This window comes from Neocloeon triangulifer, unplaced genomic scaffold, assembly GCF_031216515.1.
Source record: "Neocloeon triangulifer isolate White Clay Creek 2 clone unplaced genomic scaffold, ASM3121651v1 ptg000012l, whole genome shotgun sequence".
Classification (NCBI taxonomy): domain Eukaryota; kingdom Metazoa; phylum Arthropoda; class Insecta; order Ephemeroptera; family Baetidae; genus Neocloeon; species Neocloeon triangulifer.
The window spans coordinates 8442483-8456853 of NW_026775554.1; the positions used below are offsets into that span (position 1 = coordinate 8442483).

General features: G+C 39.2%; 1 protein-coding gene across 2 annotated transcripts in view; it reads left to right on the forward strand.

Annotated features, from left to right (window-relative positions):
- The window catches only part of LOC132196697 (low-density lipoprotein receptor-related protein 1), a 33632-nt gene that overhangs the window by 8773 nt on the left and 10488 nt on the right, over positions 1-14371 (forward strand). Inside the window, exons 2-37 of one of the 2 annotated variants that reach the window (XM_059619513.1) lie at positions 3963-4085; positions 4247-4279; positions 4690-4827; positions 4882-5010; positions 5060-5173; positions 5237-5359; positions 5919-6200; positions 6253-6509; positions 6564-6695; positions 6748-6919; positions 6975-7106; positions 7160-7337; positions 7385-7618; positions 7676-8082; positions 8138-8422; positions 8537-8761; positions 8814-8962; positions 9123-9384; positions 9603-9761; positions 9818-10063; positions 10117-10317; positions 10369-10573; positions 10632-10802; positions 10851-11095; positions 11149-11274; positions 11333-11560; positions 11613-11909; positions 11966-12205; positions 12262-12567; positions 12619-12750; positions 12867-12890; positions 13069-13325; positions 13378-13529; positions 13580-13827; positions 13879-14112; positions 14166-14346. In XM_059619513.1, the coding sequence (XP_059475496.1) occupies positions 3963-4085; positions 4247-4279; positions 4690-4827; positions 4882-5010; positions 5060-5173; positions 5237-5359; positions 5919-6200; positions 6253-6509; positions 6564-6695; positions 6748-6919; positions 6975-7106; positions 7160-7337; positions 7385-7618; positions 7676-8082; positions 8138-8422; positions 8537-8761; positions 8814-8962; positions 9123-9384; positions 9603-9761; positions 9818-10063; positions 10117-10317; positions 10369-10573; positions 10632-10802; positions 10851-11095; positions 11149-11274; positions 11333-11560; positions 11613-11909; positions 11966-12205; positions 12262-12567; positions 12619-12750; positions 12867-12890; positions 13069-13325; positions 13378-13529; positions 13580-13827; positions 13879-14112; positions 14166-14346 (7027 nt within the window). The remainder of the gene's footprint in view (positions 1-3962; positions 4086-4246; positions 4280-4689; positions 4828-4881; positions 5011-5059; positions 5174-5236; positions 5360-5918; positions 6201-6252; positions 6510-6563; positions 6696-6747; positions 6920-6974; positions 7107-7159; positions 7338-7384; positions 7619-7675; positions 8083-8137; positions 8423-8536; positions 8762-8813; positions 8963-9122; positions 9385-9602; positions 9762-9817; positions 10064-10116; positions 10318-10368; positions 10574-10631; positions 10803-10850; positions 11096-11148; positions 11275-11332; positions 11561-11612; positions 11910-11965; positions 12206-12261; positions 12568-12618; positions 12751-12866; positions 12891-13068; positions 13326-13377; positions 13530-13579; positions 13828-13878; positions 14113-14165; positions 14347-14371) is intronic. The other variant, XM_059619514.1, reaches the window with a different exon arrangement.

Sequence of the window (14371 nt, forward strand, 5' to 3'; positions counted from 1 at the left end):
GAAACTTTATTTTATTTATTTATTTATCAAAATGAAACTCTTGTTAATAATTTTAATTCAAAATAAATCCAACTATTTTTTTCATCTTTCTCCAAATGTTCTCTCAACTTGGCCTTGCTTTTGTTGCTTAAATATTAATCTCCACCGTGATATTTAATTTGTGCTGTGCGAATTAACCGCCGGCTTCTGACTTTCAAAGTTTTGCTGTCTGTTTACCCGAAAGACGAATAATTACGTTTGAACAATGCATGTGAGCACAAAGACAGATACAAACACATGTTAGAGCTCTCAAGGACGACGAGCTTTGTACAGGGCTCCCTTTTGTTTCAACGTCATGATGCTCTTGGTGTGGAGGCGAAATGGAATTTCGGAACTTTGATGAAAAAACGTGCCTATGGAAAAAATGCTCTAATTTCTTTTAAAATTGTGGTTCGAGTTTTGAACAAAAATTGACCTAAATTTTTGAATAAGTCTTTTAAACAGCTTTTGATTTATTTTAATTATTAAATTTCTATTAAATTTTTCCCTTTTTTAACTAAAAATTTATGAATATTCTACACATGCTTCATATCAAAAGCACTTAATTATTTCCACAAAATGAAAACAATTTATTTTCATATAAAATTGAAAAGTTTGAAACTTCACTGCAGTTCCCATTCCAACTTTTCAAATCAGGAAACTTGTTCTTTTAAGGTCGAAAGTTGTGAAGGCTAATAGGCGATCGAAACGGCAATTTGCAGCAACCGCCCTTAAATCTTTGGCACGAAACTTTTAAGTCCGTGCTCTCTTTTGGAAAAGCGCTCGTCTCATTTTCGCAGCGTCTTTTTATTTCCGCCAGCTCAGCAGACTGTCGTGCTTTCAGCGCTGTCGCTTGTAAATTATTCATCTCATTAGGCATTCTCGGATTGAAAGGTCTGTCGGCCGAGGCAGATGCGACCCTTGACGCGCTCTTTGCTCCACACGATGCGGCTGACCCAGACCACTCCATTTGGTTCATTCGCTGAAGTGCCAACCGAATAAATTTCGACGAGAATGCGCTTCGTTGGGCCAATTAACGATTATTACACACAGGTCGAAAGTTTCAATTGGTGGTGATACTCTGTTTGTTTTGCTAATGGTTTGTTTGTTAATTGTAATTATCACCATGGACATCAAACAGCTTTTTTCAATTTATGCAACCCGTGTGACGTTCGTGACGAGCGATTGCCTAACTTTAATCTTTGTGAATTGTAAATTTTTAAAGTAACTAATTTGTATTTTTTCTTAAAATTTTGTATGATTTGCTTGCTTAAATTTACGATCAAACTGTTTTTAATCAATCAAAAAGTATGTAAATGATCATTAAATACTAATTTAATAGTCAGTGTGACTCAAATTTAAAATAATAGAGGAAAAGCCCGAATCTTCATTTCCACGTTTCAATTTAAATTTGAATTTTCTTTGAATTGTTTTTATCGTTTATTTACTGGTTTGTAAATATTTTGTTACGAAACAATAAACTACTAACAAAAAAACTTTCCCGGGAAAGGCAGAATTTTAATTGAAATGCCATGAGTCAAACCAAATCTTGAAATTATTTTTCAAAATTAAGATTTTGTTTGCTTTGCTTTGTTAGGACTTAAAGATATTATTTTCATTTATTGATCAAAAATAATTTGCCAACGAGGATCTTAGCCGTGGAATTTCTATTTTCTGAAAGTTGTCGAGACTCTTAATTAAACAAACGAGTAACCCCAATTGCAACTCAAGTCTAATTTCAGTCAGAAAGTTTTGATCAGAAGCGACGCTTCTTGAACCTCCACGAAGGCAAGTTTAATGAGATTATCAAGCAAGATGTCTGTGGGGGTCAGAGTCATACAGCCACGTCGCAGTAATTGGCCACTGACACTAATATATGTGCAGCACGTAACTCTACCCTTTGTGCCGCGACGAGAAAGATCTAATTGGCCGATTGCGCAAAGATCGCACAAGTGTGTTTTGCCGCCACTTGAGAGATAAAAAGAATTACACGCACCCTCTCTCGCGGGGTGCTAAAAAGAAGAAAGAGGTGTCGCTCTAACAGGGTGATGGAAGAAGAAAGAGTTGATGCAAAACTGTCTGACGCGCCGATGATAAACGTGCTGGGGAGGAGAAATTGAAAACTCGCAGGCGACTGATCGATTTTCGCCTCATCATCCACTTTGTTTTCGCGCTTCGGGCGGAATTTCCTTCCTGTCTTCCAGTGACGGAGAAAATTGTATTGTAAATAACACGTAAAAATGAATTTCGAAGGATCAAAAACGTTCAGAATATTATTTGGTTTTCGTAAGTACAAATTTCCAAAAATTTCAAGAAAAGGCTGCTTTGCATTCAAAAAATCAAATATGACTTAAGTGACAAAGTAATATAGCGCGATCGATAAAATTCTCACCGCCTTTACCAACTTGAAGATCGCACAGCTTCCAATTAATAAATAAATGTTAGACAGATTTTTTGTATCGACAATTGCAAAATTTATCCGTGTGGGGTCTTTAAATATTCGTAATTTAAAGTAAACTTTGCCTGTTGGTAAATTTTTTCAAACTATATTTAACGCTCCAAAAGGCCTGTATTGTTTTTTGAACGGTATGAAAATTAAACGAGATCACTTTTTGTGAGGAAGAGTCTTGAGAAGAGACCTCATCCCCCCATCCATCAAACGACAGGGTGCTAAGGAAGGATGTTAGCCGTCTGCTGATTGATTAATCGTCACGAGGGCGCGCCAGTTAAATTTCGTGCAAAAACAGGCAGACCTCAGTCAAATGCTGCAGATGGGAGATATTTGTTTTATTTATCTCTGCTGGCGAGTGACTTGATGATGTGGGCCACGAGGAAGCGGCCAATGAGATAAGTGTCTAATAAAGAAAGACTTGTTGACGATCGTGATGGATGTGACCTTCCCTTCCTGACCGAACAAACACTCGCCGGCTCAAACGTCAAATAAATTATATCTCAAAATGTGAAACACAAGTTATTATTTGTCTAAATTATTTTGAAGTATCCTTAATTGAAAATTAAAATCAATATTGAACCAACCTTTTCCAACCGGTTTTAAATGTAATAGCTAAATTAAGAACAATTCGCAAAGATGTGGCAAATATTTTGGCTATCCCTGATTTCTTCTTTTCTGGGGGCAGTAAGTTTATTTCCTTATTCAAGCCTTGATAATTGGTCACAACAGCTGAAATTTCATTTTTTTATTATCTCTATCCTTCCTAAGAAAAATTTTTACGTCTCCAGAAAGCTGCTAAACTATTATTTATCTACGCTGTCCATATTATAATTTTAAAAAAAATATATGAAAGATGTCTTTTTGGTTATTTCTGAAGAGGGTTTTTGCGGTCTGAAAAGGTTCCATCCACAATAAATTTGCATAAAAAAATACACATGTGATCTTTCTATTCTCTGACATTGACCATCTCTTCTGCTACTTGAAAATCCTTGTTCCCATCAGTTCGCGTTAGCGCGTCGTTATTGCAAACGGCGGTGCTGAGAGCTTTTTACATACGCAGACAGAAAAAGCTGATTACTCTCAAAATGAAGCCGCCGCACGATCAATAGGTAGCAATTTTGCAAGCGTTGATTCAGTCGCCCCACGAAAGCACTCGCGACGTCTGGAAATACATAAAAGCAGCGTTTTCTTTTCTTTTTACTTATCCCTTTCGCTCACGATTGTTTTGTCTTTCTTGTTTGGCCACGTGATTTTCGCTCTAATCCGCGCGGGGCGACCTTGGCTCGCGATGACATTTCAGATACTAAATATTTGTATTGATATATCTCTGGGCATTATCTGCCCAAATATAGCATTCGAATACATTTAATATTGCAAAGTTCGCTGCAAAAAGATGTAAAATATTCAGTTCATTAAATTAATCAATATATTTTTAGAAAATTACAAAAATTTAAACATTACAACAATTACCAAACTACAATTTTGTTCGCAGAAGGCCTAAAATGCAGCGAGACGGAGTTCAAGTGCGCTGACGGCAAGAAGTGCATCGCGCTGCGGTGGAAGTGCGACGGCAGTCCAGACTGCGAGGACGGTTCCGACGAGCCTCCCGAGTGCCGTAAGCTATATTTAATAGTTTTTTCCCGTTTTCTTCTGTAGTTTTGTCACTAACAAAATAATCAATTGGGCTTTCGTTTTAAAGAGTTTCAAGCTTATATATGTTTAAGTGTGACTAATACCTTTGTTGAAAAGCTAACCTACTAACTTTTGTCCACGCAGACGTAACCCCTGCAGAAGCTCAGCGTAGACGAGGTGTGTGTGTGCTTTAAATTAACCCGTTGAAATTATATGTGTGTGTGTATATATATATATATATATATATATATATATATATTCTTTTATTTGAAACTCATTTGAGTACAACTTCAATATATATATATATATATATATATATATATATATATATATATATATATATATATATATATATATATATATATATATATATATATATATATATATATATATATATATATATATATATATATATGTATATTAATTTTTAGGCTCACCTAATGTAATTCTGGATTAATTTTTGTTAAATAATTTACTTTCTAAAAAATTTGAAATATTATCTTTTAGAAAACATTAGAATTTTAAATAACTAGTGCTAATTTATTGAGCTCTGAATATTTGCATAATCTTTCTTCCAATTTGTGTAGGGGCCCAGGCGTGTGAGCCGAAGCATTTTGAATGCGCGTACACGCACAAGTGCATTCCGTTTGGGTGGGTGTGCGACGGCGACGTCGACTGCAACAAGGGCAAAATCAAAGACAATTCGGACGAAGACCCCATGAGATGTGAGGTCACATGTCTTGCCTATCACACTTGATTTGATGGGAATTTATTTGCAGGTCACAATGAGGTCAGGTGTCCCCCGCACATGACAAAGTGCGAGGACAAAGTCACTTGCAAACCCACCGCAGTTTTCTGCAATGGACGCAGTGACTGTCCTGACGGCTCCGACGAAGGAGAATTTTGCAGTAACAAAGAATTTTTACACTTTTTAAATTTTTTTAACTCCAATTTTAGGAAACACAGAGGCTTGTGAAATAGCCAAGTGCAGCTACCAGTGCCGAATGACTCGGCACGGCGCCGTTTGTTATTGTCCTCTTGGACAGCAGCCAAATGGCACCCGGTGCGAAGGTACGAATTCAAAATTCATCAGAGACCCCAATAAATCAAAATTGTTTTTTTTTTTACTTTAAGACGCAAACGAGTGCTTGATGGATGGCTCTTGCGATCAGTTGTGCTCAAACACAGTCGGATCGTACACTTGCAGCTGCGTAGCAGGCTACCAACTGCAGGGCACCCACTGCAAAGCTATCAATGGTGAGCTAGAATTATGACATATATTTTCCGGCTTTTTTCTAGTCGGTTAAATACAGTTCTCTAGCAATTAACATGTTCAAATGGTAAAATTTTCTATATTCAATTACACAATTACATGGGTTGCAGAACCAAGCCCGGTGGCTCAGTGGTTAGAGTGCTCTCATTCTGATCAGTGGGTTGCTCGGCCTCCATGGGGTCGATGCTCAGCCTGAGGCGATTTGTGGAAACAAATAGCCTCTGGCATGCGAATCATTGATAACATTTTGGCTGACAAGTTGGGAATTCGAGAGGTATGGCGCAAGCTGTACCGACTCGAACTCGGAGGTTTGCCTGGTTTTGCTCATCAAAGCTAAGGAAACATCCACAATATAATGGCATTGTGAGCCAAAAAATCGTATTCCACATTTTACCGTTCATTAATTGTTGATTTATTTACTTTTTCTCAATTATTTTTATTTACTATTATTATTTTCTTGCCTAAAATGCCATTACCAGCTTTTGGCCAGTTCAAATTTAAGAAAAATCCCGAAGTCTAAACAAAATCTGTCTATTTTTGCAGTACCTGTGAATACTGTACCAACTTTGGTGCTAGCAAGCAAAGACGAACTACTAGTGCGTCTGCAGTTGGACGGAACTGCAGTTCCTGGAAACAGTTCCCTGCCTGTCCAACACTTGTTCGGCATGGACTTTGACCACCGAAACCGAACTTTGTGCTACATCCACTCGTACAACAAGGCGCAGCTTGTTTGCGCCGACGTGAGCAACCTGGCACGCTCCTGGGCCCTTCCCTTGCCTCAGCTCTTCACTGAGGAGTGCAAACACCCAACCTGCATTGCCACCAGTAATTAATTTTATTCATTTAAGAAAATGATAATTCAAATTTATAAATGTAGCTATTTCCGAAATTGCCCTTGACTGGATCAGCGGCAGTTGGTACCTGCTGGACGACACCAAAGAAATTATGTACCTGTGCAACAATAATCTGCTCTACTGCACCGTCCTAATCGATTACCAAATCAGCAAGCCCAGGTCAATTGCTTTGGACCCGACCAGAGGTGTCATGTTCTTCACTAAGTGGGGTTTCACAATACCTGCTCTGGAAAGAGCAAACTTAGACGGCACATCCAGAGAGGTCATCGTCGACAATAAAGTAATGGTTTTAATTATGTCTTATTCATAATTGATTAACAAAACAACCTTCTAGATTGTGTACCCCTATGGAGTGGCAATTGATTTTCCCAATCAGCATGTATATTGGGTAGACTCATTTTTGGCCCAAATAGAGCGAGTGGACTATGACGGAGGCAACCGAAAGTCATTGAAAAAGGGCGCCACGGTGAGCAAACATTTTTAAGATCCAGAACACTTTCTAAAATATCTAGTTTTAGCTGGAACAAATTTATGGGATCTCGGTTTTTGAAAACAGCATATTTGTGTCTGTGTGGAAGACAAGAAAAATTCTCGACATAGATAGATTTGGTCTCCGAGAACCAAAGGAAGTCGCCACTTACAATGAAGTCAGTAAAATTCACGTTTACCACAGACAGAGGCAACCAGATGGTACTTCCATGTTATGCTGTTTTAGAATTTCTCAAAAATTTGATCTCTTTTTTAGTTGATCACCCTTGCAAGTACAAAAATGGAGGTTGTCAGCAAATTTGTGTCACCTCGTGGAACAACTCCAAACCTTTTGCTCAGTGTTTGTGCCAGGATGGTTTCAGGCTGACTAAGGGCGGAAAATGCTTGGGTACCTAACTTACTTTAAATGCTCTCCTAGATCTTGAATGATTTTTTTTCCAGTCGCTAAGCAAACAGAGTTTTTGATCTTCTCCAAAGGCAGACCTCCAGGCATCAAAGGCATATCTATCAACAACAAAGCAGTGGAGCAAGGAATGATCCCTATCAGCAGTGTCTCCCGTCCAACTGCCATTGACTACGACGTGCGCACCCAGTTCATTTACTTCTCTGATCCACCAAAGTAGAAAACAATTGTGAAAAAAGCTTTAATTAACAAATTAAATTTAGATACACTATTGAGAGGCGGAAATTAGACGGCTCCCAGAGAGAAGTAGTAATTGACTCTGGAATCAACAACTGTGAGGGAATAGCAATTGATTGGATGGCGAGGAACATTTACTGGACCGACGACGCCCTCAAGCTGATCAAAGTTGCCAAGCTAGACAACACAAGTGTCACCAAAACCTTATTTCACGAAGATCTTCACAATCCCAGAGACATTGTGGTTGATCCTAAGAAAGGGTACAATTAAGCAAAAAGTAAATTATAACTTATGGAATTATTGGATTTATTTTGTAGGTGGATGTTTTGGTCGGATTGGTCTGAAAGCCAGTCTTTAAAGCCTGGCAGAATTGAAAAGGCGGCCATGGATGGCTCTCAGCGCCAAATCTTTGTGAACAAGAACGTCAAGTGGCCCAGTGGGTTGACAATAGACTACACTGGAAAGAAGTTATACTGGTGTGATGCCCACAAAAACGTTATCGAAAGGATCAATCTGGATGGCTTAAACCGAGAAGTAATTCTTGAGGGCAACGAATTGAAAAGTCCTTATGGTCTGGCCTACTACAATGACATGCTCTTCTGGACAGAAATGCAAAATGGGTCTGTCATCAAGTACTACATGAACAACAAAACCCTCGAGATCTTGGCTCTGATGAACCCTCCTGTTTACAACATCATTCTTTACGACAACTCATCTCAAGTTGGTTAGTATTTTTTTGCACAGATTAAAAAATGAGAGTTTCACAATAATTTGAACAGGAATTAATGACTGCTCGGACAATAACTACAACAAGTGTCCCGAGCTGTGTTTGTCCGCCCCTGATGGCGCCGTGTGCTCCTGCAGGGACGGCTACAAGCACAACACATCCAACCCTGTGTTTACTTGTGACAAGGACGAGACCTTTGTGCCGTATGTCCGCTGTTTGGAGACGGACTTCCAGTGCACCAAAAACCTCAAGTGCATTGAGATGAAGTTCCTCTGTGATGGTGACGATGACTGCAAAGACGGCTCGGACGAAAACACTGAACCTGGTGGCGCTTGCTGTAAGCATAAACCCTATTTGTTATGTTTTTAATAAAGAAATATTTTAGTTGTTCCAACTAAATTTTATTCTTTTCTGTTTTTCTTATGTTGGTTTTACAAATTTTTTATTGCAGACAATGTGACTTGTGGTCCAGACCAGTTTTCCTGTAACAAGCACTACTGCATCGAGAAGCAGCGAATGTGTGATGGCAACACCGACTGCATTGATGGGGAAGACGAGGCAAACTGTCCAAAGAGCACCTCAGCAGACCTTCTTAAGTGTGGGGGCCGCCAAATTCCCTCCAGCTGGCTGTGTGATGGCGAGTCCGACTGTGACGATGGCTCTGACGAAATGAATTGTAAGAAATAAAAAGCCATTTTTGACGAGAATACTAATTTTCATCTAAAAAGGTGAGCCAAAGCCCTGTAACACCTTCGAGTTCCGCTGCAACAACTCCCACTGCATTCCTGCCACACTGGTCTGCGATGGCTACACAGACTGTCGGGATAACAGTGATGAGACCAACTGTGGAAAAGTGGAGTGTGATCTCACAACCTCAGTATGTTACATTTAAATTAAATCAGCTCTGAAATTAACTTCTAATAACTTTCTATAATAATTTTTGAATCAACGACAGGTGCAATTTATGCAAAAGAAATTACCTTATATTCAATCTGTTTTAAACAAATGTTCACTCATTTCTACTTCTTATTGTGTAGTTTCTGTGTGGAAACGGAGCAAACTGTCTTCCTAATTTCATGAAGTGTGATGGCAAGGCAGACTGCTTCGACGACTCTGATGAAGTAAACTGCACCTACACAACAGGAGTCACGTATCACCATGGAGTTCCAACTCAAATTCCAAAATCTTGTGGTTATTCCGAGTGGGGCTGCAACAACGGAGATCAGTGCATACCTCTAAAACTAGTCTGTGATGGACAGGAGGACTGCATGGATGGATCTGATGAAAGAGAAACAAAATGTAAGTTTTGTTTAAAATATTTTGAATTTTAGAAATGAATATGTTGCATGTCATGTCAATACACTATATTTTTCTCCTAACAAGTAAAACAGTTAACAAAAATTTTTGTTAGGAGGAAAATAAGTTGCAATAAGAGAAATAATTTACTAAATCGAAAGACCATTTTTTTCAGTTCAAATTACAAAATCCAACAAAATCATGACATATATTTTTCCCAGGTGGCAAAAAACCCACCAAAGCTCCTACAACCCCCTCGCCTCCTACTTGTGAACCTCCCTCTCGACTCTGCGACAATAGCACAAAATGCATAACTGTAGATAGTCTGTGCAACAACGCCAAAGACTGTGAAGACGGATCGGATGAAGGACTTCGTTGTGGTAAGAAAAGTCTACATTTTTTTCTGTTAACTTTGTGATATAGATGTTTTCAACAGATGAGGACCAGTGCAGTCATCGAATCGACTGCAGCCACCTTTGCCACAACACTCCAGAAGGCTCCACTTGTTACTGCCCCACTAATCTGCACCTACAGACAGACGGACTGACTTGCCTGCAAACCCATCCTTGTGACATGTGGGGCACCTGCTCCCAAAACTGCATCAAAATCGGAAAGAGACACAAGTGCAGTTGCGAGCCAGACTACAATCTCCTCGCTGATGGATTCACTTGCCAGAGCACAGGTAAAAAATTGCATTTAACCAATAAGTTCATAATTGAATATATTTTTGAGTAGATTCCGCCATTCCTTATGTGATATTTAGCAACCGCCACGAGATCCGAGGAGTTGACTTGACGACTTTCCAAATGCGGGCTTTGGTTTCAACCCTGAAAAATACAATAGCGCTCGATTTCTTTCACTCAGACGAAGGAGACACAATTTTTTGGACGGATGTCATTGATGACAAAATCTACCAGGGAACTTTATCTGGAGGATGTGAGTTTTCTCCCTTTTTAACACTCAAATCTAAACACTTTTGATCTTTAGCGCTGATCAACATCAAGGCTGTGGTGAAGACCGGTCTGGCCACTGCGGAAGGCCTGGCAGTTGATTGGATTGGCCACAACCTGTACTGGGTGGAGAGCAACCTAGACCAGATAGAAGTGGCCAAGCTGAACAGCAGCTTCAGGCGTACATTGATTGCCGGAGACATGGAGTCACCAAGGGCCATTGCTTTGGATCCCAGATTTGGGTAATTTGGTCATTTAAAAAAGGCTTAAATTTATTAAATATTTTAATTTTGATTTTAGATATTTGTTCTGGACTGATTGGGATGCCAATGCACCTAGGATTGAAAGGTGCAGCATGAGTGGAGACGGTAGGAAGGAAATAATTCGAGTCGACAAGGTCACAGATGGGGCTTGGCCAAATGGTCTTACTCTCGATTACGTCCTGCAGAGGATTTACTGGATTGATGCCAAGTAAAATTAAATTTTGAAAATCGATTCCATACTATTTTCTGAGCTCAGGTCTGATTCAATTCACACAACCACCTACGACGGAGGTGATTATCGAGAAGTGATGAGAGGCCATGAAACTCAAACTCACCCATTCGCCATTGCCCTGTTTGAAAATTATGTGTACTGGACAGACTGGAGAACCAATTCAGTTATCAGAGCCTCAAAGTGGAATGGCTCTGACGTTAGTGTCATTCAGCGCACGCTGACACAACCCTTTGATATACAGATCTTGCACCCCAGTAGACAGCCTAAAGGTAACTTTTTTTGAAACCTAAAATTTCTATTTTTATCATTTCTCTTATTGAAGTGAAAAGTCCTTGTGGTGTGAATAATGGTGGTTGTTCTCACTTGTGCTTGCTGAACTTCAACCAGACTTACAAGTGTGCATGCCCTCATGTCATGAAACTCGATGATGACCAAAAGACTTGCAAAGGTATTTTTTTTTTTAATTTGTGTTTTTGACAAATAATTTTTTGTATTAATTCTTCCAGTTAATGAAACCGTCCTACTTTTCTCTCGTCCGAATGAGATCCGAGGAGTAGACCTAAGTCTACCCTACTACCACACTATACCAACCATCAGTCTTCCTCATGTGGTTTCACCCTCTGAAATTGACTTCGTCTCTAAAAATAGGCAGATTTACTGGACAGACATCCAAGTCAATGAGGTGAAAAGAACCAGTCTCACTGGCAGCATTCTTGAAGTCATTATTGACACAGGTTTGAGATTGAAGTCCTGAATTTGATTTTATAACAAATGGGAAAATTTTAGCCATTGAAAATCCAAGCGGGCTGGCCATTGATTGGATCTCGAGTAACATGTTCATAGGCTGGGGAACAGACAAAAGTGTTATAAGTGCTTGCAATTTGGAAGGAGAATATTTCACCAGGATTGTAGAAAATGACATGTTTGATTTGAAGTCATTGGCTCTGGATCCACTGAGAGGAGATTTGTTCTGGAGCGCTAAAAATTATGATTTTAATGTTATTGAAACCTCAAAAATGGATGGCAGTGGAAGGAAAATCCTCACCTCTAAACCACGCGCAGACTCCAACTGGGCTCCAAAAAGTAGGTTGATAATTTAATCTATTGACGTCCTAATAAACTTTGACTAAATTAATCAGGCTTGAGTATGGACCTTGAGGACCTGCGTTTGTACTGGGTTGATTCTGAGCAAAATGCAATTGAATACTATGATTTCAAGCTCTCAGATGTTCGCAAAGTTCCTCTTCAGAGAAACGCCCAACCGAGTACTGTTGTAGTTTACCACAGCTCCATTTATTACTCCAACAACTTTGACGTGGCCATTCGAGTGGCTGACAAGACAACAGCTGAAAATGACAGAATCCTTAGAAAGAATACTGGTACCCATTATGGAACTAATATTTTATTTTTAACTAAGATCAATTTTGAATTGTAGGACAAATTCGATCTTTGAGGATTTACGACCCGACTTTGCAAATTGGAGACAACTTGTGCTCTGTGAACAAGGGCAACTGCTCCCACCTTTGTTTGCCAGTGTCATCTACACAGAGAACTTGTCACTGCGCCTCTGGCTACTCAGTGGACCCCTTGGACCATACAAAGTGCATTGGAGTGAAGGAATTTATTTTCTACTCGCTAAACTGGAAGATCGTTGGCATGTCTCTCGGGGACAAAAATGTGACCAACGTCTTGGCCCCCATCTCCAGAGTCTCCATGGCCACCAGCATTGACTTTCATGCAGGTATTTTCTTAAAGAAAGAAGGTTTCCCTTTTGCTTAATTTGATTTCTCAGATCTGGACTTGCTATTTTGGGTGGACTCTGACCGGGGAAGCATCACTAGCATTAAGAGAGACGGAACGAACAGACACAAAGTGGTTGAGCACCATGAGTCAGTAGAAAACATTGCCATTGACTGGATTGCAGGTTATTTTTATTATTAATTTTTCACCAACACCATTTGCATGATAGTGATGCACTTGTTAATTGTTGATTTTAGTTTGCGTTATTTTCTGCAAATTTTAATTTTGGCATTTTTGTAGGTTTGGCAGTTGACTGGATTGCAGGTAATTTATTCTCACCTTTGCAAAGCTTGTCCTCACTTTTATATAAGTTTTTATCAAATAGGGTATTCAAACTTAAACTTTTTAATAGAGCCTTGATCAGTTTAAAATAAAGTAACTCTTCACTCTTAAAACTAGCCATGTATAAATTCCATTCTAAATTTTTACATATATATTTCAGGCAATGTTTATTGGACAGACCCAAAGTTCAGTGTGATTGAAGTGGCTCGTCTGGACGGGTCATACAGATATGTGGTCATAAACGGTGACATGCAGAGGCCACTTTCAATTGCAGTGGACCCAGTGGCAGGAATGTTGTTCTGGGTGGATGGAGGAAGAAATCCAAGAATCGAATCTGCCAAGCTCGATGGATCAAACAGGAGAATCATTGTTAACGAGAGCATCAGTCACATCAATGACCTAGCCATTGATTATGAAGTATTTTTATACAATTAGTTAATTTTTTGCCTAATTTAATTAAATTTTGCAGAGAAAAAAGTTGTACTGGTGTGACTCGGCCACAAACAAAATTGAAAGGGTAAATTATGATGGCACCAGAAGAAAAGTCTTGCTTGACTCCACTAGTTTGGACAATCCTTTTGCCATATCGGTTTTCAACGACCAAATTTATTGGATTGATATGTAAGGTGTACAATTAATTCTGCAATTTGTGCTTAAATTTTGTTTTTTAGAACCCACGATGGAGGAAGTCTAAAGCAGGCCCCTCTGACAAATCTCTCCGACTACACACTTCTAAGAGATGGTCTGGGTGATTCGTTGAAAGACATCCTCGTCTTCTCCAAACAGAAGCAAAATGGCACCAACCCATGCGCCACTGAAAATGGTGGTTGTCAAGAGTTGTGTCTTTTCAATGGTACTCATCCTGTCTGCGCTTGTGCCCATGGAAAAATAACAGCAAAGGACGGAAAGACCTGTGAAGGTATATTTTTCAAAACATTTAATTTGTGTCTCTAATTAATTCTTGCTTCAGACTATGACAGTTTCTTAATGTACTCGAGGGTGTCCAAGATTGACAGCATCCACATGTTTGACGAGTTCAATCCAAACGCCCCATTCCAAAGCATTAAGTCGGCAGAATTTATGAGTAATGCCATTGGTCTGACCTACGACTACAAACGCCAGACCATTTTCTACTCAGACATTCAAAAGGCTAGCATCAACAGCGTCTTTTTCAATGGATCTTCACACAAAGTTATTTTAGATAGTGGGTTTTGAATTAAATCTTAAAATAAGAATTGTTACAAATTTAAATTTTAGAACTTGGTGCTGTGGAGGGTTTGGCCTACGAAAAATTCACAAACCAACTTTTCTGGACATGCACAAATGACGCCACCATCAATAGTTTCTTGCTTAATTCTAATGACTCCAAACCAAATGTTGTGGTGCAGCTGGGAGTTTCTGGCAAACCTAGAGGAATTTCACTGGATGCCTGCAGCGAGTAATTATTTTTAATTCTTACATTA